The 16,430-nt window shown below is 40.3% G+C and overlaps 1 protein-coding gene across 3 annotated transcripts; it reads left to right on the top strand.

Annotated features, from left to right (window-relative positions):
- Positions 1 to 474: 474 nt before the first annotated feature.
- LOC110532520 (CDK5 and ABL1 enzyme substrate 2) lies at positions 475 to 16,327 on the top strand. 3 transcript variants are annotated; one of them, XM_021616492.2, is made up of 9 exons: positions 475 to 1,086; positions 3,328 to 3,423; positions 9,236 to 9,313; positions 9,577 to 9,682; positions 9,758 to 9,929; positions 10,030 to 10,127; positions 10,392 to 10,498; positions 10,661 to 10,865; positions 14,115 to 16,327. In XM_021616492.2, exons 1-9 carry the CDS (start codon positions 548 to 550, stop codon positions 14,253 to 14,255), a joined length of 1,542 nt encoding a protein of 513 aa, XP_021472167.2. In that variant the 5' UTR covers positions 475 to 547; the 3' UTR covers positions 14,256 to 16,327. The 3 variants fall into 3 exon arrangements, with proteins under 3 accessions (XP_021472167.2, XP_036844426.1, XP_021472168.1); XM_036988531.1 differs by lacking the exon at positions 475 to 1,086 and adding an exon at positions 1,544 to 2,089; XM_021616493.2 differs by lacking the exon at positions 475 to 1,086 and adding an exon at positions 2,509 to 2,663.
- Positions 16,328 to 16,430: the final 103 nt, after the last annotated feature.

Raw genomic sequence — 16,430 nt, 5'->3', positions numbered from 1 at the left:
GTTTGCTTCTCTGCAGCACAATGTTATTCAATATAAATCATCACCAACCTTCTGGGTAAAGCAGGCTATTAAGTAACAGATCCCTACAATAAATTGGTGATTAGGATGAAATTAGTAGGACCATAGTTAATAGAAAAATCTATTAAAATGTGTCCAATGTTTTGCTGATTAAATACATAGGGTCGAATGTATTACAATACCTTGACTATTATGCATCTATCCGTTACAATCTATTATTATCTGTTGTTACATTGGTGGAGTTCGTTTTGCATGGCCCGGTGCCCAGGGTGGATGGCTATTTCACTTAAGGACCAATGGAATGGTCCTAAGCTAACCCGGGGCACCAGGCCACGCAAAACGAACCGAATAATGTCTCAATCAGTTGTTACAATGCATCGCCATCAACTCACAGCCAATCCCCTAAAACCAAACCGTACTTATTTCAATAATGATACGTTTGAACCAATCAGCTTATGGTGGGCGTGGAGAGGTCCTCTCGCCGGCTAAATTAATTCCTCAACGAGCACAATCGTTCTATTATACTAGAATGGCGACTGCTGTTTTCGGTCGTCAATGTACAACAGGCAGTAATACTGCAAAATCACACAAAGAACACCTGCGAAAAGGTAAGGATTCACGACGGAGACAGGCGGCTCTTTTGTTCCTCAACAACATATCTTTAGACGGAAGGCCTTTGTATCATCTCAGCAATGGAAACCACGGTCAAAGGGAGTCCGCCGAGCTCCGAAGTCGAGACGCCACCGGGGCACAGGCGACTGGACACCCTCTTTTCTCATCGAGTATCTACGGAACCGTCTCCCTTGTGGCACCCTCCTTGGCCGGTGGCGCTGCTCCTACTGTGGCGGGGATCAGTGGACTGAGCCCAGTCCCTCCTAATTTGGTCATGTCTACAGACACGGGCTCAAGTACTGCTGTGCGGTGTAGTGAGGTGTTTGAGGGAGTTGACCCCATGGTCCCACCAGATACCCCTCTGTCCCCCACCTCTGGACCTCAGACATTCAATCCAAGTGCCAAATCATCATTTGTGCCCCAGACTCAGAATTCCGTTCCGGGGGATACACAAAGGTGGGAAATAGTATCTAGATACTACGTTTATATTATAGGGTGGTAAAAAAATAATGGATTAATCTGTCATAACCATCAATCACGACTAACGTTAGGTGTTACTCACTCTGCTGTTGTACCAACCAACATTGGCTGTTTCAAAGTTTGACAGAATAGGCCTGATTTATAAATGTGGTCTATTTACTTCCGCATATTTCATTTCAATATAGAAATCTACGGCAACGCAAATGGCCACAGACTAGACCTTACGTCAATTTTGGTTATTTAAATCTATTTCTCAAAGCAATCATTAGAACGTCTTAATTGCCAGCTGCCACATTGGAAAAAAAATATTTCCCTGTCAAAGTCCTTTAAAAAAAACTCTGCAGCGACAAATGTAGCTGAGGAACGCTCAACTCTGTTCTAGTATAAAGGCGGAGTTGAGTTTTGATTCAATAAGTTGTGCAGCACTTGTAGCTGAGGAATGCTTAGCTCCTTTTAGCAAAGCTAGTATCTTACGCACTAGTATTGCTAGGAATTAGCGTGTATAAAAAACGAAATAGCCCGTCAAAGGCGAGAGGTTAAATACAATTCCATTTCAATTTACTGCGAGTCTGCCATGCAGATTGTCCATAGGATTGGTCCTTATGCAGGGGGAAATTGGTCGCGCGATTTACTAGCAACAACCTTTATCATCAGTCGATACATGTACAAATGTCAATTCTGAAAACGCTTACCTGTACCCGTTATATACAACCGCGTTCCTTCCGCGGGACCCGAAATTCACACGTTTAATAAACCCTTATCGAATACAACCACCGACCTTTTCCTAATTTGGGTTGCTCAACTCAGCGCGAATGCTCATGTGCCAATTGTATCTCCGCTTACATCGAGGACGCTACGTGAGCAACACAAATGTGAGAAAAAGTAGGTGTTTAGGTTTTTATAAAATAAATAGGAATTTTAGCACAGCGCGGAAGGACCGCGACTGTACAGGACAAACATACGTACTGTAGGCCTACAGGTAAGCGTTTTCAGAATTGAACCCTTTTCAAGTACTGACTGCTGGTTAACTCAATGTTGTTACGAGCAAATCGGCGCCCAGTTATCAACATTCAACCATGCCTTGATATAAGAGAACAGTTGGACGATCGCTTAGCTGCTTATAGCAACGCTAGTATTTACACACTAGGGTTGCTGGAAATTGGCTTGCAAAAAAACGGAATCGTCCGATAAAGTTAAAATATTCTGTCCATTGTCTGTATAGTTGGTCCTTGTGCAGAGGGACATTTGAGATAACACACAATGGAACTTCAAATGAAACAGAATTTCCACACGTGGGTCTGTTGTAGACCTATGAAGTTCCTCTCCTTACTCGTGTCAAAGTCCCCTACAAAGTCCCCTACAATTTTTTGTGCAAGTTTGGCGCACGTGCTGGACTTTTATTTTGACATGAGGTTATCAGAGAGGAAGTAGGTCTAAAAAATACCCATGTTTGAGAAATCTGTTTAATTTATGTTCTATTAGATTTTTTTTATTCTCAATTTCTCCCCTGCATAAGGACCAACCCTATGGGCAATCGGCAGGACAGACTCGGAGTAAGTTGAAATTGAATTTGATTTAACTTCTCGCTTCTGAGGACTATTAATTTTTTACAAGCTAATTCCTAGCAATGCTAATGTGTAAGATACTAGCAATCAAATTGTATTGGTCACACACACACATTTAGCAGATGTTTCTAAAAACAGCTAAGCCTTCCTCAGCTACAAGTGCTGCACAACTCATCACTAAATTAAACTATTTAGTTCTAAATTAAACATATTTAGTTGGTATTGGTTTGTTTATTTTAACATTCTCTGTAATGCTGTGCTTTGTGTAAACATTACATTAATTGCTGTCAGGCTTGTGTTATCATCTCACCTTCTCCTGCCACCGCATCTGTCTTGCTCTGCATCTTACCTCTCCATCATTCTCTCTGAACATGTTTAGAAAAACAAACATATTACTTCAACTCCCTCTCACACAACATTGTGATTTTGCCATTATTATTCAGACATGTCATGTAAATTAATCTTTAAGGTCTTCCTTAGTTTATTATTTCAAGAAAATGGTTAATTCTTCATCCATATTTGTCTACCTCCATATTCTAAAACTCACTGACAAATTATATGGTACTGTTGCTACCTGTTGGTCCAGATATTAGACGTTACTAATGTTGACGTTTAATTGACAATTATGTTTGTGTTCTCCATTTTGTCTTAGATCACGGAATCATTCAGGCTCTCCAAAACCTGCAAGGGTGGCCAAGAAGGTCCACTTTATCAAGAATATGAGGCAGTACGACACAAGAGGCAGCAGGTGAGTTTAAGTAGTAGATCAGGGGGTGCAGGAGATGTGTGGCGTAAACTGTGTATTCTAATGAAGTGAACAACCAAAACAAAATGTATAAAGCATTCTTCTATAGGCTCAACAAGTGGTATCAAAAATGTAATTCTAAATGGCATTGTAGTCACCCATGACATACAGGAAATTAATTGCATTCATAAGCATAGGCTTTATAGAGAAGAGGGAAGAAGATTGCAAAGAGACCTGCTGGAACTTGGATAACGCTCTTAAATGAGTAACAGAACGACTGTGTGGATTGCAACAGTGCATTTAATCAAATCAAAACACCAAAAAGGTGTCCTGTGGAAATATAACGCTCCCTGGCATTAACAGTAAAATATCCCTTATGTAAGATGGGACTGAACTATCACACTCAAGCTGCACTCAACCTATTCTCACTCTGTATAAATGAGTCTCTTATTCAATGTGTTTTTTATGAATGAGGAACCTGGGTGAGGCTTATAGGGCTATAGCCTAGTCAGGTTGTCTTCGAAAGAAAGGTTTCCTTGGAGACACAAAGATAAGACACACATTTTTCTAAACTTATCTGTTTCAACAAGGCAAACCATTTTAGAAGCCCTCTCATTTCTCCCTACCTGAAAATTACTTAATCATAGACAATATCACATCAATAGTCGTTTTTGCATGTTTTCCTGAACTTAGTGCAAAATGCAAATACAGTATCGCACATTGCTGGCATGTTATAAGATGTTTTGCAATAACCAGAGCCATGTATTTAGAGAAATGGGACATTGCGGTTTCTGTATCATAATGCATTTACGTGGCACTGCAGCCATGTTGGCGCACAATTGACATTACATGCGGAATATAATGCCTAGAAAGAGCATTATGGTGCATTTACATGACACTTAAATATGAAATGGCAGTCCTGTTAGACCTCCAGTAAAGATGGTATCCGCAGTAGGGGAAACTGCGCCACTGACCACCCAACAGCCGTAGTTATTGTTTTGTTAACGAAGCAGAACTGGGAGCGGCGCGGATTTGGTAAAAAAAAAGAAGTTAAAAAGTGAATTGCATATGCTGTTGTTCTATTGCGTGTGCAATGATGTCCGAGGTGGAAACAAATGTGTCCTTTGTTTGCAGTTGTAATATTGCAAACGGACGTGTCACTTTCACTATTAAGGATTCCAGCTTTAACGTTACGTGTGTTATATTAATAATGTGATGTACTGAATGTCTAGAATTAGAACAATATTCAAAATGCTAAAAGTTGGCCCAACTCTCTTTAATATACAGTGCATTCAGAAAGTATTCAGACCCCTTGAATTTTTCTACATTTTGATACGTTACAGCCTTATTCTAAAATTTATTAAATAATTTTCCCTCAGCAATCTACACACAATACCCCATAATGACAAAGAAAAAACAGGTTTTAGCAAATGTATTAAAAAAAAAACAGATACCCTATTTACATAAGTTTTCAGACCCTTTGCTATGAGACTTACATTTTTTTATAATAATTGATTACAAAAAACACAAGGGGTAACATTTAAAGTATTAGAACATGAAGGACAAACAATACAGCATCAAGACACTATCAAACATGTATCAGTCTTTCCGCAACAGAGCCATCCTTATGCGTGAGGGTGCGTGTGCATGATAGTGATATGAAATGTCATAGTTTCCTTTTTCATGATCACAATCTTGTGAAACCCGAACCCTCCAAGATCCCCCCCCCCCCCCCCCCCCCCCCCACAGTTACCCAATAGCTGCCCCTCAACCATTCGAGACCCCTCTCACAGTCCGTCCGCCAACCCCCCCCCCCCTCCCCCCCCGGAAGAAAAAAAATACAATTAATTTCATTCCCCACCCCCAAGAACCCCCCAATGCATCAACAGCCAAGAGAATTAACAATGAATGAAGGGAAAGACCGAAGAAAACAGCAAACAACAATGCAAAAAAATAATAATAATACATTTAAAACAAAGGACATCAAGGACAACTGAAATCATAACATCAATGCCTACTTTATATGTTTGTGTGCAATGTCTGGCACTATTACATGTATGTGTGTGTTCTTGTATGTGTTTATTTGAATAAGTGTGTGTATATGCATGTGTACAAACACCTGCACGGCATCAGCCTCAGGCAAACCGGCATTCAAAACGAAGTCTTGAATCTTGCGTTTTATATATCAACTCATACACCCTGTACCATGGAATCGGTACATCAAAAATCTCTTCCCAACTATTTTGCAATCTGTATGGCACAGTTGTCAACATCCTGGTCCTCAAATGAAACTGGTATACATTCCTATTTATGCTATTTTTATTCCTCCGCCAGTTTTGATCCTTTATATTGGGCAGACAGACCAGTTCCCTACCTCCTCCCGCTGCCACCCGCCTCCTCCATTTTTGGGGCAATGCAGTAATAAATTGGTTGTACTCTTGGATTGAGCAGACCTTCCCGTACAATTCTGATAACTCCATGAAGGACATACCATTACAATATCATTAAGAACAAAATACCCTTTTTAAACATTTCCCATAAATACAGGTATTTTATCAACCAGCACATTTGAGTTCAGCCATAATATTTGTTCTATCTTTCCAGGGGGATGAAATTGTAGCCAGCTCTGCAATGCTTGTTTGAAAAAGACATACTTTAAAAAAAGTATCTAACTTTCAATTAATCTAAAAAGAGACATGGCAATCTGCACAAAGGCAAAAAGGCCATTTTTTTAACAATGGATGAGCTTTTCTTATTAATCTGAGAACCATTTAGGGTTAAACTTTTGAATGAGTGAAGCTTTTAGAGAGGTTTAGTGCTTTTATATTTAATAATCTCAACCCACCCTATTCATTATATAGATAGGCTCGTTTTATTTTGTCTGGTTTAGCGTCCCAGATAAAGCAAAATATTTTTGGGTCATATGATTTGAAAAATGAATCATCAGGAGTAGGCAGCGCCATAATTAAGTGAGTAAACTGAAATATGACTAAGGAGTTAATCAGGGCAATTTTCCATAAATAGACAGGTATTTACCTCGCCATGGTTTGTGGTGGCTTATTTCTGCTTTACCAAATGAGGAGTTACAAACTTCACACACCAGTCAGAGTTCTATTTAAACTACATATTTAATAATAAGAGCTTTGCAATAACATTTTGACTTTCAATGATGCGCCATCTCTAATGAACCATTTGAAAGTACCAACAGAAAAGTACAGATCCTAAGATCTTTTACAGACAAGATACACCCCTCTCAACCTACATGATGAACCACATATCTTAGGAACAGTTACAAAGGGACTTTATAATTGAGAAAGGAGTATTCCTTAGCCAGATAACATTCACTATGAATTATCGTTCAGTTTGGTCCATAAGACGAGGTTCTAATCTTGTTCCTGGTACTTCATAGCACAAAAACACCATCTCATCCAATGGCATAAATCAATTGTCAACTCTAGATACTCTCATCTCAAGTAAACCCCCTCTTGACCCCACTCCTGGACAAGCTCACTGAGGAGAGTGAGCCTCTAGGTCATACACTATCCCAGAATAAGTACAACTTCAGAGAGGACATAAAATAGTTCCAGACACTGCCCCCCCCCCCCCCCCCCCCCCCCCTCCAATGCAAAAGGAGGGAGTGACTTGCACAGACATTGTGGAGACAAGTAATTGGTTCCCCCTTAATCACACCATCCCTTCACATGGTTTAACAGATACATTCACATATGAAGACAATGTTCCATCCTGTCCTCTTCCCTTTCTGATATTCTGCATAGCACCAGAGACATGTAAAAGACAAGCCTGACCTCTCCCCTCTCTGGGCCCCAAGTGACTGAGCCACAGCTGAGGGAAGAAATGCAACTGCCAATACTAGAGTCTATTAGAAATACATTCTAATAAAAAGTATATCACATAAGAATATTATGCAGATATGACATCTTAATTACTTATGTTACCCAACTAATTCTGATTCATCCACCACAGGTTGCAGGATCTTGTCTATTTTTACAAGTTTTCTATTGAAATTCATAGTGGAGAGCTTATTTATATATTTTGTGACATGAATACCGAGTATGTCTAATTCACCATCAGCCCATTTTATAGGTAAACTGCAAGGTAATGTAAAAGTAGTATTTTTTAAGGATCCAATACGTAATATTGTACACTTATCATGATTAGGTTTTAGTCCAGAGAGTACAGAAAAGTTATCTTTTAATGAGACGTTGCAGGGATCTAGCTTGCGGACTTAACATAAAACTTGAGTCATCGGCATACATGGACACCTTTGTTTTTAAGCCTTGGATTTATAATCCTCTAATGTTGTTGTTGGATCTGATTTTAATAGCTAGCATTTCGATGGCCATAATGAATAGATATGGTGACAGCGGACACCCTTGTTTAACTCCTCTTGACAATTCAAAACTCTCTGAGAAGTAGCCGTTATTTACTATTTTACACCTGGGGTCGCTATAAATTATTTTTACCATGAGACTTGATATTGAGATCAGGTGCATTGTCTCCATTGATCATCCTTGAGATGTTTCTACAACTTGATTGGAGTCCACCTGTGGTAAATTCAATTGATGGACATGATTTGGAAAAGCTGTCAATATAAGGTCCCACAGTTGACAGTGCATGTCAGAGCAAAAAAACATGCCATGAGATCAAAGGAATTGTCCGTAGAACTCAGAGACAGGATTTTGTCAGGGAACAGATCTGGGGAAGGGTACCAATTTTTTTTTTTTTACAGCATTGAATGGCCCCAAGAACCGTGGCCTCCATCATTCTTAAATGGAAGAAGTTTAGAACCACCAAGACTCTTCCTAGACCTGACCGCCTGGCCAAACTAAGCAATCGGGGGAGAAGGGCCTTGGTCAGGGAGGTGACCAAGAACCCCATGGTCACTCTGACAGAGCTCCAGAGTTCCTCTGTGGAGAAGGGCGAATCTTCCAGAAGGGCAATCATCTCAGCAGCACTCCACCAATCAGGTCTTTATGGTAGAGTTACCAGACAAAAGCCACTCCTCAGTAAAAAACACATGACCGTTCACTTGGAGTTTGCCAAAAGGCACCTAAAGGACTCTCAGACCATGAGAAACATCTCAACGATGTTCAATGGAAACGGGAGGCACCTGAGCTTATTTTCGAGTCTCATAGCAGGGTCTGAATACTTATGTAGGGTCTGAATACTTATGTAGGGTCTGAATACTTATGTAAGGTATTTCTGTTTTTTGGTTTTAATACATTTGCAAAAATTTCTTAACCTGTTTTCACTTTGTCATTATGGGGTATTGTGTGTAGATTGCTGAGGAAATTGTTTTATTTAACCCATTTAATAATAAGGCTGTAATGTAACAATGTTTTGAAAAGTAGGGGTCTGAATGCTTTCTGAAGGCACCATACATATTGTACTAATAAGTGCATTACTAATGCTGTAGTTAACTGTAGTTTGGGGCATTTTTGAATTGCGGTGGCATTTGGGCACTACATACATTTACATTTAAAAAGGCTTTCCATTCTAAATCAACAAATATGCTTTTTATTTTTACATTAGGATAACATGCCACCAGTAGGAGTAGTAACACCAATGAGACATTTTTGGTTATTCAGGATTTAAAAAAACTGTAGCCCAGATACTCAAATCCAAGGTCATTAACCCTTTAAAAATGTATTTCAGTGATATGGTTAGGGCTGCAATACAGTATGTACCTTTGTAGGCGACCCGACCCGTTTAGTAGTATGTGACTAGCTGTTGTTTGTGTAGACTGACACTGTGGATGTTCTGTGTGCTTGTACTTGCTATCTGTATCTTGCAGGATCATGATGATTTGTGCCAAGCGGTCTCTATGTGCTGCTTTCTCAGTGCTGCCCTATGGAGAGCGTGTTCACCTCAGGTACAGACACATAGCCCTAACCAACTACAGCCCACCTCTATCCCTCTGTCTCACTATATGACCCAGCCATCCTCTCGTGTGTCCTGAATCGCCATCAGGAAAGGAATTGTGTCATGATGATCACAGGTTTTAATGTGGAGCTGCATAATAATTATATAATGTATACCATTTAGCAGACTTTTATCCAAGTGACTTAGTCATGCATTCATACATTTTACGAGGCATGATGGTGACATGAGTAGATTCTCTTTCTGCACACCCAGTGACCCAAAGTTGGAGGCGCACAAACTACAGCTGTCCTCTGGGGTGGCATCTGACCTGTTCCCTGGCCTGGAGGGCCTGGGGGTGGAGCTAGGTGCATATGGAAAGGTAAGGTTGAACTGGAGAGTAATTGCACACTGTCTGTTTGTGCTTTGTGTTCGTAAACGTCTCTTTCCTCATCAGACGGTATCGTACGCCCAGTTCCTTTTCCCCACTAATGCCCTGGTGAGACCGAAGAGCAGTGGAGCACTAGAGCCCAGCACAACACAGACCCCCCTGTCACGTTACCAATGCAACGGCCAGAAGAACTACACCACCCCGTCTCGCCTCAACAGCACCATAGGACAGGACCTGAGTACGCTCCACTTCACTAGAATACAGGTTACATGCACTCTCTCTTTGGCAAATAGTTTTTGCAATTATTACTGTCTTCTCATTTAATATCATTTTTACAGATATAGAAGACCTGGCAGACTATGATCCCTACCTACTCAGTGACCCTCAGTGGCCTTGCGGGAGACACAAGAGAGTTCTTATATTCTCATCATATGTGGTAAGCGTTCCTATAACATTATACATGTTACATACACCTCACCACATTACTTTGTGACTAGACAATACATCACATGACACACTGACAACCCAGAATGCTCTGATTTTGTTCAGTAGCACCATTATCAACTTAAAACAATCCATATCGTAAGGGATTTTATTGACAAGTAAACTTTACTGCACATAGTAAACACCATCATAATGCAATCTCTATGAATAGGATGAAAGCAAAGTTCTCATATTTATCTTGTTCCCTGTCTTCCAGACGACTGTTATTGAGTATGTAAAGCCGTCGGACCTGAAGAAAGACATGAATGAGACGTTTAAGGAGAAGTTCCCCTATATTAAACTGACCCTCAGCAAGATAAGAAGGTGCACGGTGCATGAACATGTTGTGCATTTTTGTCTACTGTCTGTTTCAATCTCTGAAAATCACATTTGTATCTTTGTCTTCAAACCATGCATTTACATATGCAAATCCTGCATATCTGCCTACCATACACACCCATGTGTAACCTCCCTCCTGTTTGACAGCCTGAAGTGGGAGATGCGTGCGGTGGGAGAGGAGTGCAGTTTGCAGCCGGTCACAGTGGCCATGGCATTTGTGTACTTTGAGAAACTGGTGCTGCAGGGCCGCCTGAACAAGCAGAATAGGAAGTTGGTGTCTGCAGCCTGCGTCCTACTGGCAGCCAAGATCAGCAGTGACCTGAAGAAGCAGGAGGTCCGACAGCTGATTGACGTGAGTGAAGTCGTTTTTTTTACACGTACAGTTGAAGTCGGAAGTTTACATACACTTAGGTTGGAGTCATTAACTCGTTTTTCAACCACTCTACAAATGTCTTGTTAACAAACTATAGTTTTGGCAAGTCGGTTAGGACATCTACTTTGTGCATGACACAAGTCATTTTTCCAACAATTGTTTACAGACAGATTATTTCACATAATTCACTGTATCACAATTCCAGTAGGTCAGAAGTTTACATACAGTGGGGGCAAAAAAGTATTTAGTCAGCCACCAATTGTGCAAGTTCTCCCACTTAAAAAGATGAGAGGCCTGTAATTTTCATTATAGGTACACTTCAACTATGACAGACAAAATGAGAAAATGTATTTGGAAAATAAGTATTTGGTCACCAACAAACAAGCAAGATGTCTGGCTCTCACATACCTGTAACTTCTTCTTTAAGAGGCTCCTCTGTCCTCTACTCGTTACCTGTATTAATGGCACCTGTTTGAACTTGTTATCAGTATAAAAGACACCTGTCCACAACCTCAAACAGTCACACTCCAAACTCCACTATGGCCAAGATTAAAGAGCTCTCAAAGGACACCAGCATTTTTTTGTAGACCTGCACCAGGCTGGGGAGACTGAATCTGCAATAGGTAAGCAGCTTGGTTTGAAGAAATCAACTGTGGGAGCAATTATTAGGAAATGGAAGACATACAAGACCACTGATAATCTCCCTCGATCTGGGGCTCCACGCAAGATCTCACCCCGTGGGGTCAAAATTATCACAAGAACGGTGAGCAAAAATCCCATAACCACACGGGGGGACCTAGTGAATGACCTGCAGAGAGCTGGGACCAAAGTAACAAAGCCTACCATCAGTAACACACTTATACCAGGGACTCAAATCCTGCAGTGCCAGACTGTCCCCCTGCTTAAGCCAGTACATGTCCAGGCCCGTCTGAAGTTTGCTAGAGAGCATTTGGAGGACCCAGAAGAAGATTGGGAGAATGTCATATGGTCAGATGAAACCAAAATAGAACTTTTTGGTAAAAACTGAACTCGTTGTGTTTGGAGGACAAAGAATGCTGAGTTGCATCCAAAGAACACCATACCTACTGTGAAGCATGGGGGTGGAAACAACATGCTTTGGGGCTGTTATTCTGCAAAGGGACCAGGACGACTGATCCGTGTGAAGGAAAGAATGAATGGGGCCATGTATTGTGAGATTTTGAGTGAAAACCTCCTTCCATCAGCAAGGGCATTGAAGATTAAACAATAGACAATGACAATTAGACAATGATCCCAAACACACCGCCCGGGCAACGAAGGAGTGGCTTCGTAAGAAGCATTTCAAGGTCCTGGAGTGGCCTAGCCAGTCTCCAGATCTCAACCCCATAGAAAATCTTTGGAGGGAGTTGAAAGTCCGTGTTGCCCAGCAACAGCCCCAAAACATCACTGCTCTAGAGGAGATCTGCATGGAGGAATGGGCCAAAATACCAGCAACAGTGTGTGAAAACCTTGTGAAGACTTACAGAAAACGTTTGACCTCTGTCATTGCCAACAAAGGGTATATAACAAAGTATTGAGATAAACTTTTGTTATTGACCAAATACTTATTTTCTACCATAATTTGCAAATAAATAAATTAAAAATCCTACAATGTGATTTTCTGGATTTTTATTTTCTCATTTTGTCTGTCATAGTTGAAGTGTACCTATGATGAAAATTACAGGCCTCATCTTTTTAAGTGGGATAACTTGCACAATTGGTGGCTGTACACTGTACACTAAGTTGACTAAGTTTAAACAACTTTGAAAATTCCAGAAATTGACGTCATGGCTTTAGAAGCTTCTTATAGGTTAATTGACATCATTTGAGTCAATTGGAGGTGTACCTGTGGATGTATTTCAAGGCCTACCTTCAAACTCAGTACCTCTTTGCTTGACATCATGGGAAAATCAAAAGAAATCAGCCAAGACCTCAGAAAAAAATTGTCTGGTTCATCCTTGGGAGCAATTTCCAAACTCCTGAAGGTACCACGTTCATCTGTATAAACACCATGGGACCACGCAGTCGTCATACCACTCAAAATGCACCACTCAGAACGTACTTTGGTGCTAAAAGTGCAAATCAATCCCAGAACAACAGCAAAAGACCTTGTGAAGATTCTGGAGGAAACGGGTACAAAAATATCTATATCCACAGTAAAACGAGTCCTATATCGACATAACCTGAAAGGCCGCTCAGCAAGGAAGAAGCCACTGCTCCAAAACCGCCATAAAAAAGCCAGACTACGGTTTGCAACTGCACATGGGGACAAAGATTGTACTTTTTGGATAAATGTCCTCTGGTCTGATGAAACAAAAATAGAACTGTTTGGCCATAAGGACCATTGTTATGTTTGGATGAAAAAGGGGGAGGCTTGCATGCCGAAGAACAGCATCCCAACTGTGAAGCACGGGGGTGCCAGCATCATGTTGTGGGGGTGCTTTGCTGCAGGTGGGATTGGTGCACTTCACAAAATAGATGGCTTCGAGGGAGGAAACTGTGGATATATTGAAGCAACATCTCAAGACATAAGTTAAAGCTTGGTCGCAAATGGGTCTTCCAAAAGGACAATGACCACAAGCATATTTCCAAAGTTGTGGCAGAATGGCTTAAGGACAACAAAGTCAAGATATTGGAGTGGCCATCACCAATCCCTGACCTCAATCCTATAGAATATTTGTGGGCAGAACTGAAAAAGCGTTTGCGCGCAAAGAGGCCTACAAACCTGACTCAGTTACACTAGCTCTGTCAGGAGGAAAAAAATAATAATTATCTCTACTATTCTGACATTTCACATTCTTAAAATAAAGTGGTGATCTGAAGTGACCTAAGACAGGGAATTTTGACTAGGATTAAATGTCAGGAATTGTGAAAAACTGAGTTTAAATGTATTTGGCTAAGGTGTATGTAAACTTCCGACTTCAACTGTACATATTGGTCATTTAGCAGACGCTCTTCTCCAGAGCAACTTACAATCAAGTAGCACTCCTAACATGCAATTGTATTATTCAACCTACCCATTTGAGCATTGTATACATTTAAGAATTGGAAATACAGTACCTTGTGTGTTTTAAAATGTATGGATAATTTTGCTCACGTCAGGATCACTTGAAATAATTGAATTATTACGGTAATCAAAGCATTGGGCAGTATCGTAGGAGGTTGTCTTCTCGTTCTTAGCCCCCCTTCTCTTTCTCCATGGTTGAGCAGAAGCTGGAGGAGCGTTTTCGTATAAACCGCCGGGAGTTGATTCCATTGGAGTTCCCTGTCCTGGTTGCCTTGGAAATGGGGCTCTACCTCCCTGACAGCAAGGTTATGCCGCACTACCGCAGGCTGGTGCAGCAGGGCTAGACTGGAGGTGGCCCGGAGAACTGGCCTGTGACAGTTTTGATATTTAAGTCCTGATGATATTGATTGGAAATGCTGATCCTGAATCAGCACCTTGAGAGATGCACCTTCTGCCCTAGAATCTGTTCAGGTGTAGCAGGCCAGCCCAGCCTACAATGCTCCTTATAAAAATAAAGTTTAGGTACTCTATTTATTTGATTGAATGCCATCCAATATCTTGATAACTTGATATGATAATATCTTGGTAATAGAAAGAAGGATTTTTAAAAATATTTTCTGCAAAGCTGTTGGACTTTTTTTTTCTTTCTATGTTTTGATTCTTGTTTGGTCAGCTTGTTCTGAACTTCTTTCTGGGTGGTATATGGCATTCTGATGTGAAGATTTTTTTCATAGAAGGGTTCAAAAACCATGTTTATTTTGTACAAACATTACACCTTAAATATTTGCTAAAAATTAGCTCAAAAACTGAGTGTAGGATGGCAACCCGATGGGGGCGTCTGTAAGAACACAGAGGACATTTACTATTCTCTAGTTTAGCTCTTTCGATCTTAAAGGCATTGGTGCTCGGATGAGTGGCAATGATGGGTTACATGTGATCAGATGTAGATGGTTTTAGTTGTCAGCACACGCATCTGTTTGTCCATAGTCCTGGTTTGGTTGCTTGTGAGAAGAGGGCTAATGACTGAAGGTGAGAGCACAGATCTCCCGAGGGTTTACTTGTTCAAAGTTTTAAAAATAAAAATAAAATCAAACCAGATTAAGACATGCAGTGCATTCAAAACGCATGACAGTGCTTTGTTATAGATGTCACAGATCACGTTAAAGGTGGTGATTGTTCCTTCTAATCCTCTGTACTTTCATTTCTAACTGTGGGAAGAAGTCTTAACTTAAACTCTATTTAAAGTATGTGTCTGATAAGGTCCGCATTATGTGATGTTGATGGTTGCCATATCAGTTTGAAATAATTTAGATGCCCTGAAGTAATTCCCTGTCCAAAGGTAGAGAAATGTTTGTTTTTTTTGTGTGTAAATGGTGCCTGGTATTGTATCTTTGCTCATTGTAGCTTGTGTTGATCTTACTATTTATTCACTCATTTTGAAAATGACACATCAGTCATTGGACTTAAAAGGCCTCAAATGTGATTGAAATGACACTCTGGCCAGCCCAGAACTTTCATCCTCAGTTGTTTTTATTGTATCATTTGTTTAGAACTTGGCTTGGATGGTATTTATTACCCTTTTCTTGGGTTGGAATCAACAGTTTTGATCATGTCAGTTCTGTAGCTAGCAATCAGTCTAATTGTGTAGACTTTAAATCACCACTGTGCAATCAACTGCCTCTGTTCTATTACACAAATTACTTTTCTGCTGTGAATGGTTTTGTTAAGTTGCATGGTTAATGTTCAAACTTCATATCAGTACTTGGTTGGTATTGTATATCAACACCCAGGTATAGGATTTGCAATAAGTATTCTTACCATATTGTTCAAAGTACTGGATCATCCACAAGCCAGTTGTCATTTTTTAGCTCAGGAAATATCTTTGAATGCTTTATTTTCCACTGATCATTCTGAGATCATGGGATTTATCAAACTCTGGAATGACAGCAGGTAGAAACCAGTTGTGTCCTAAAAAGTGTTTATTTACAGTATTTGTGTATTTCTCTTCATTTGCATTGTATTATGCCACTTGACAAAACAGTAAGTGCCTAAAACCACCATGAGTTGAATGACGTATTAGTCCTATCCAGATATTATTCCCTCTTGTATTTCACTCTTATTGCTGTTGGTGTTTCACCGTACCTGTGAATATCATGGAAAATTGGACTCTGCATAATGTGAAGCTCATTGTTCTTTGAGTGATCTTGGAAAAAACGTTTGGTACGGTAATGTGCAGATTCCTGCTGTGGTGTGACTGGATGTCTTTGTTTTGCAAATGTATGCTTAAATCACCTAATTGGTTTAGAATGTGAAATGGTAGAACTTTTGACAATGTTGTGATCATGGATGGTGTCAATTTTGTAAAAGTATATTTTTATTCTTAAATCAGAAAATATATTTAAACATTTTCTAACCATTTAAGACCACATGACTGGAGTCTCTTTTTTTTAGGCCAGGAAGCTACAGGTCACATTGGCACATGTAGCTGTCACTAGTCTATCAAGGCCCAAATCCTAAAC

The sequence above is a fragment of the Oncorhynchus mykiss genome, chromosome 9, assembly GCF_013265735.2.
Source record: "Oncorhynchus mykiss isolate Arlee chromosome 9, USDA_OmykA_1.1, whole genome shotgun sequence".
Lineage (NCBI taxonomy): Eukaryota > Metazoa > Chordata > Actinopteri > Salmoniformes > Salmonidae > Oncorhynchus > Oncorhynchus mykiss.
Note: the sequence above shows the minus strand (reverse complement) of the source record. Positions and strands in the feature narration are given on the sequence as shown.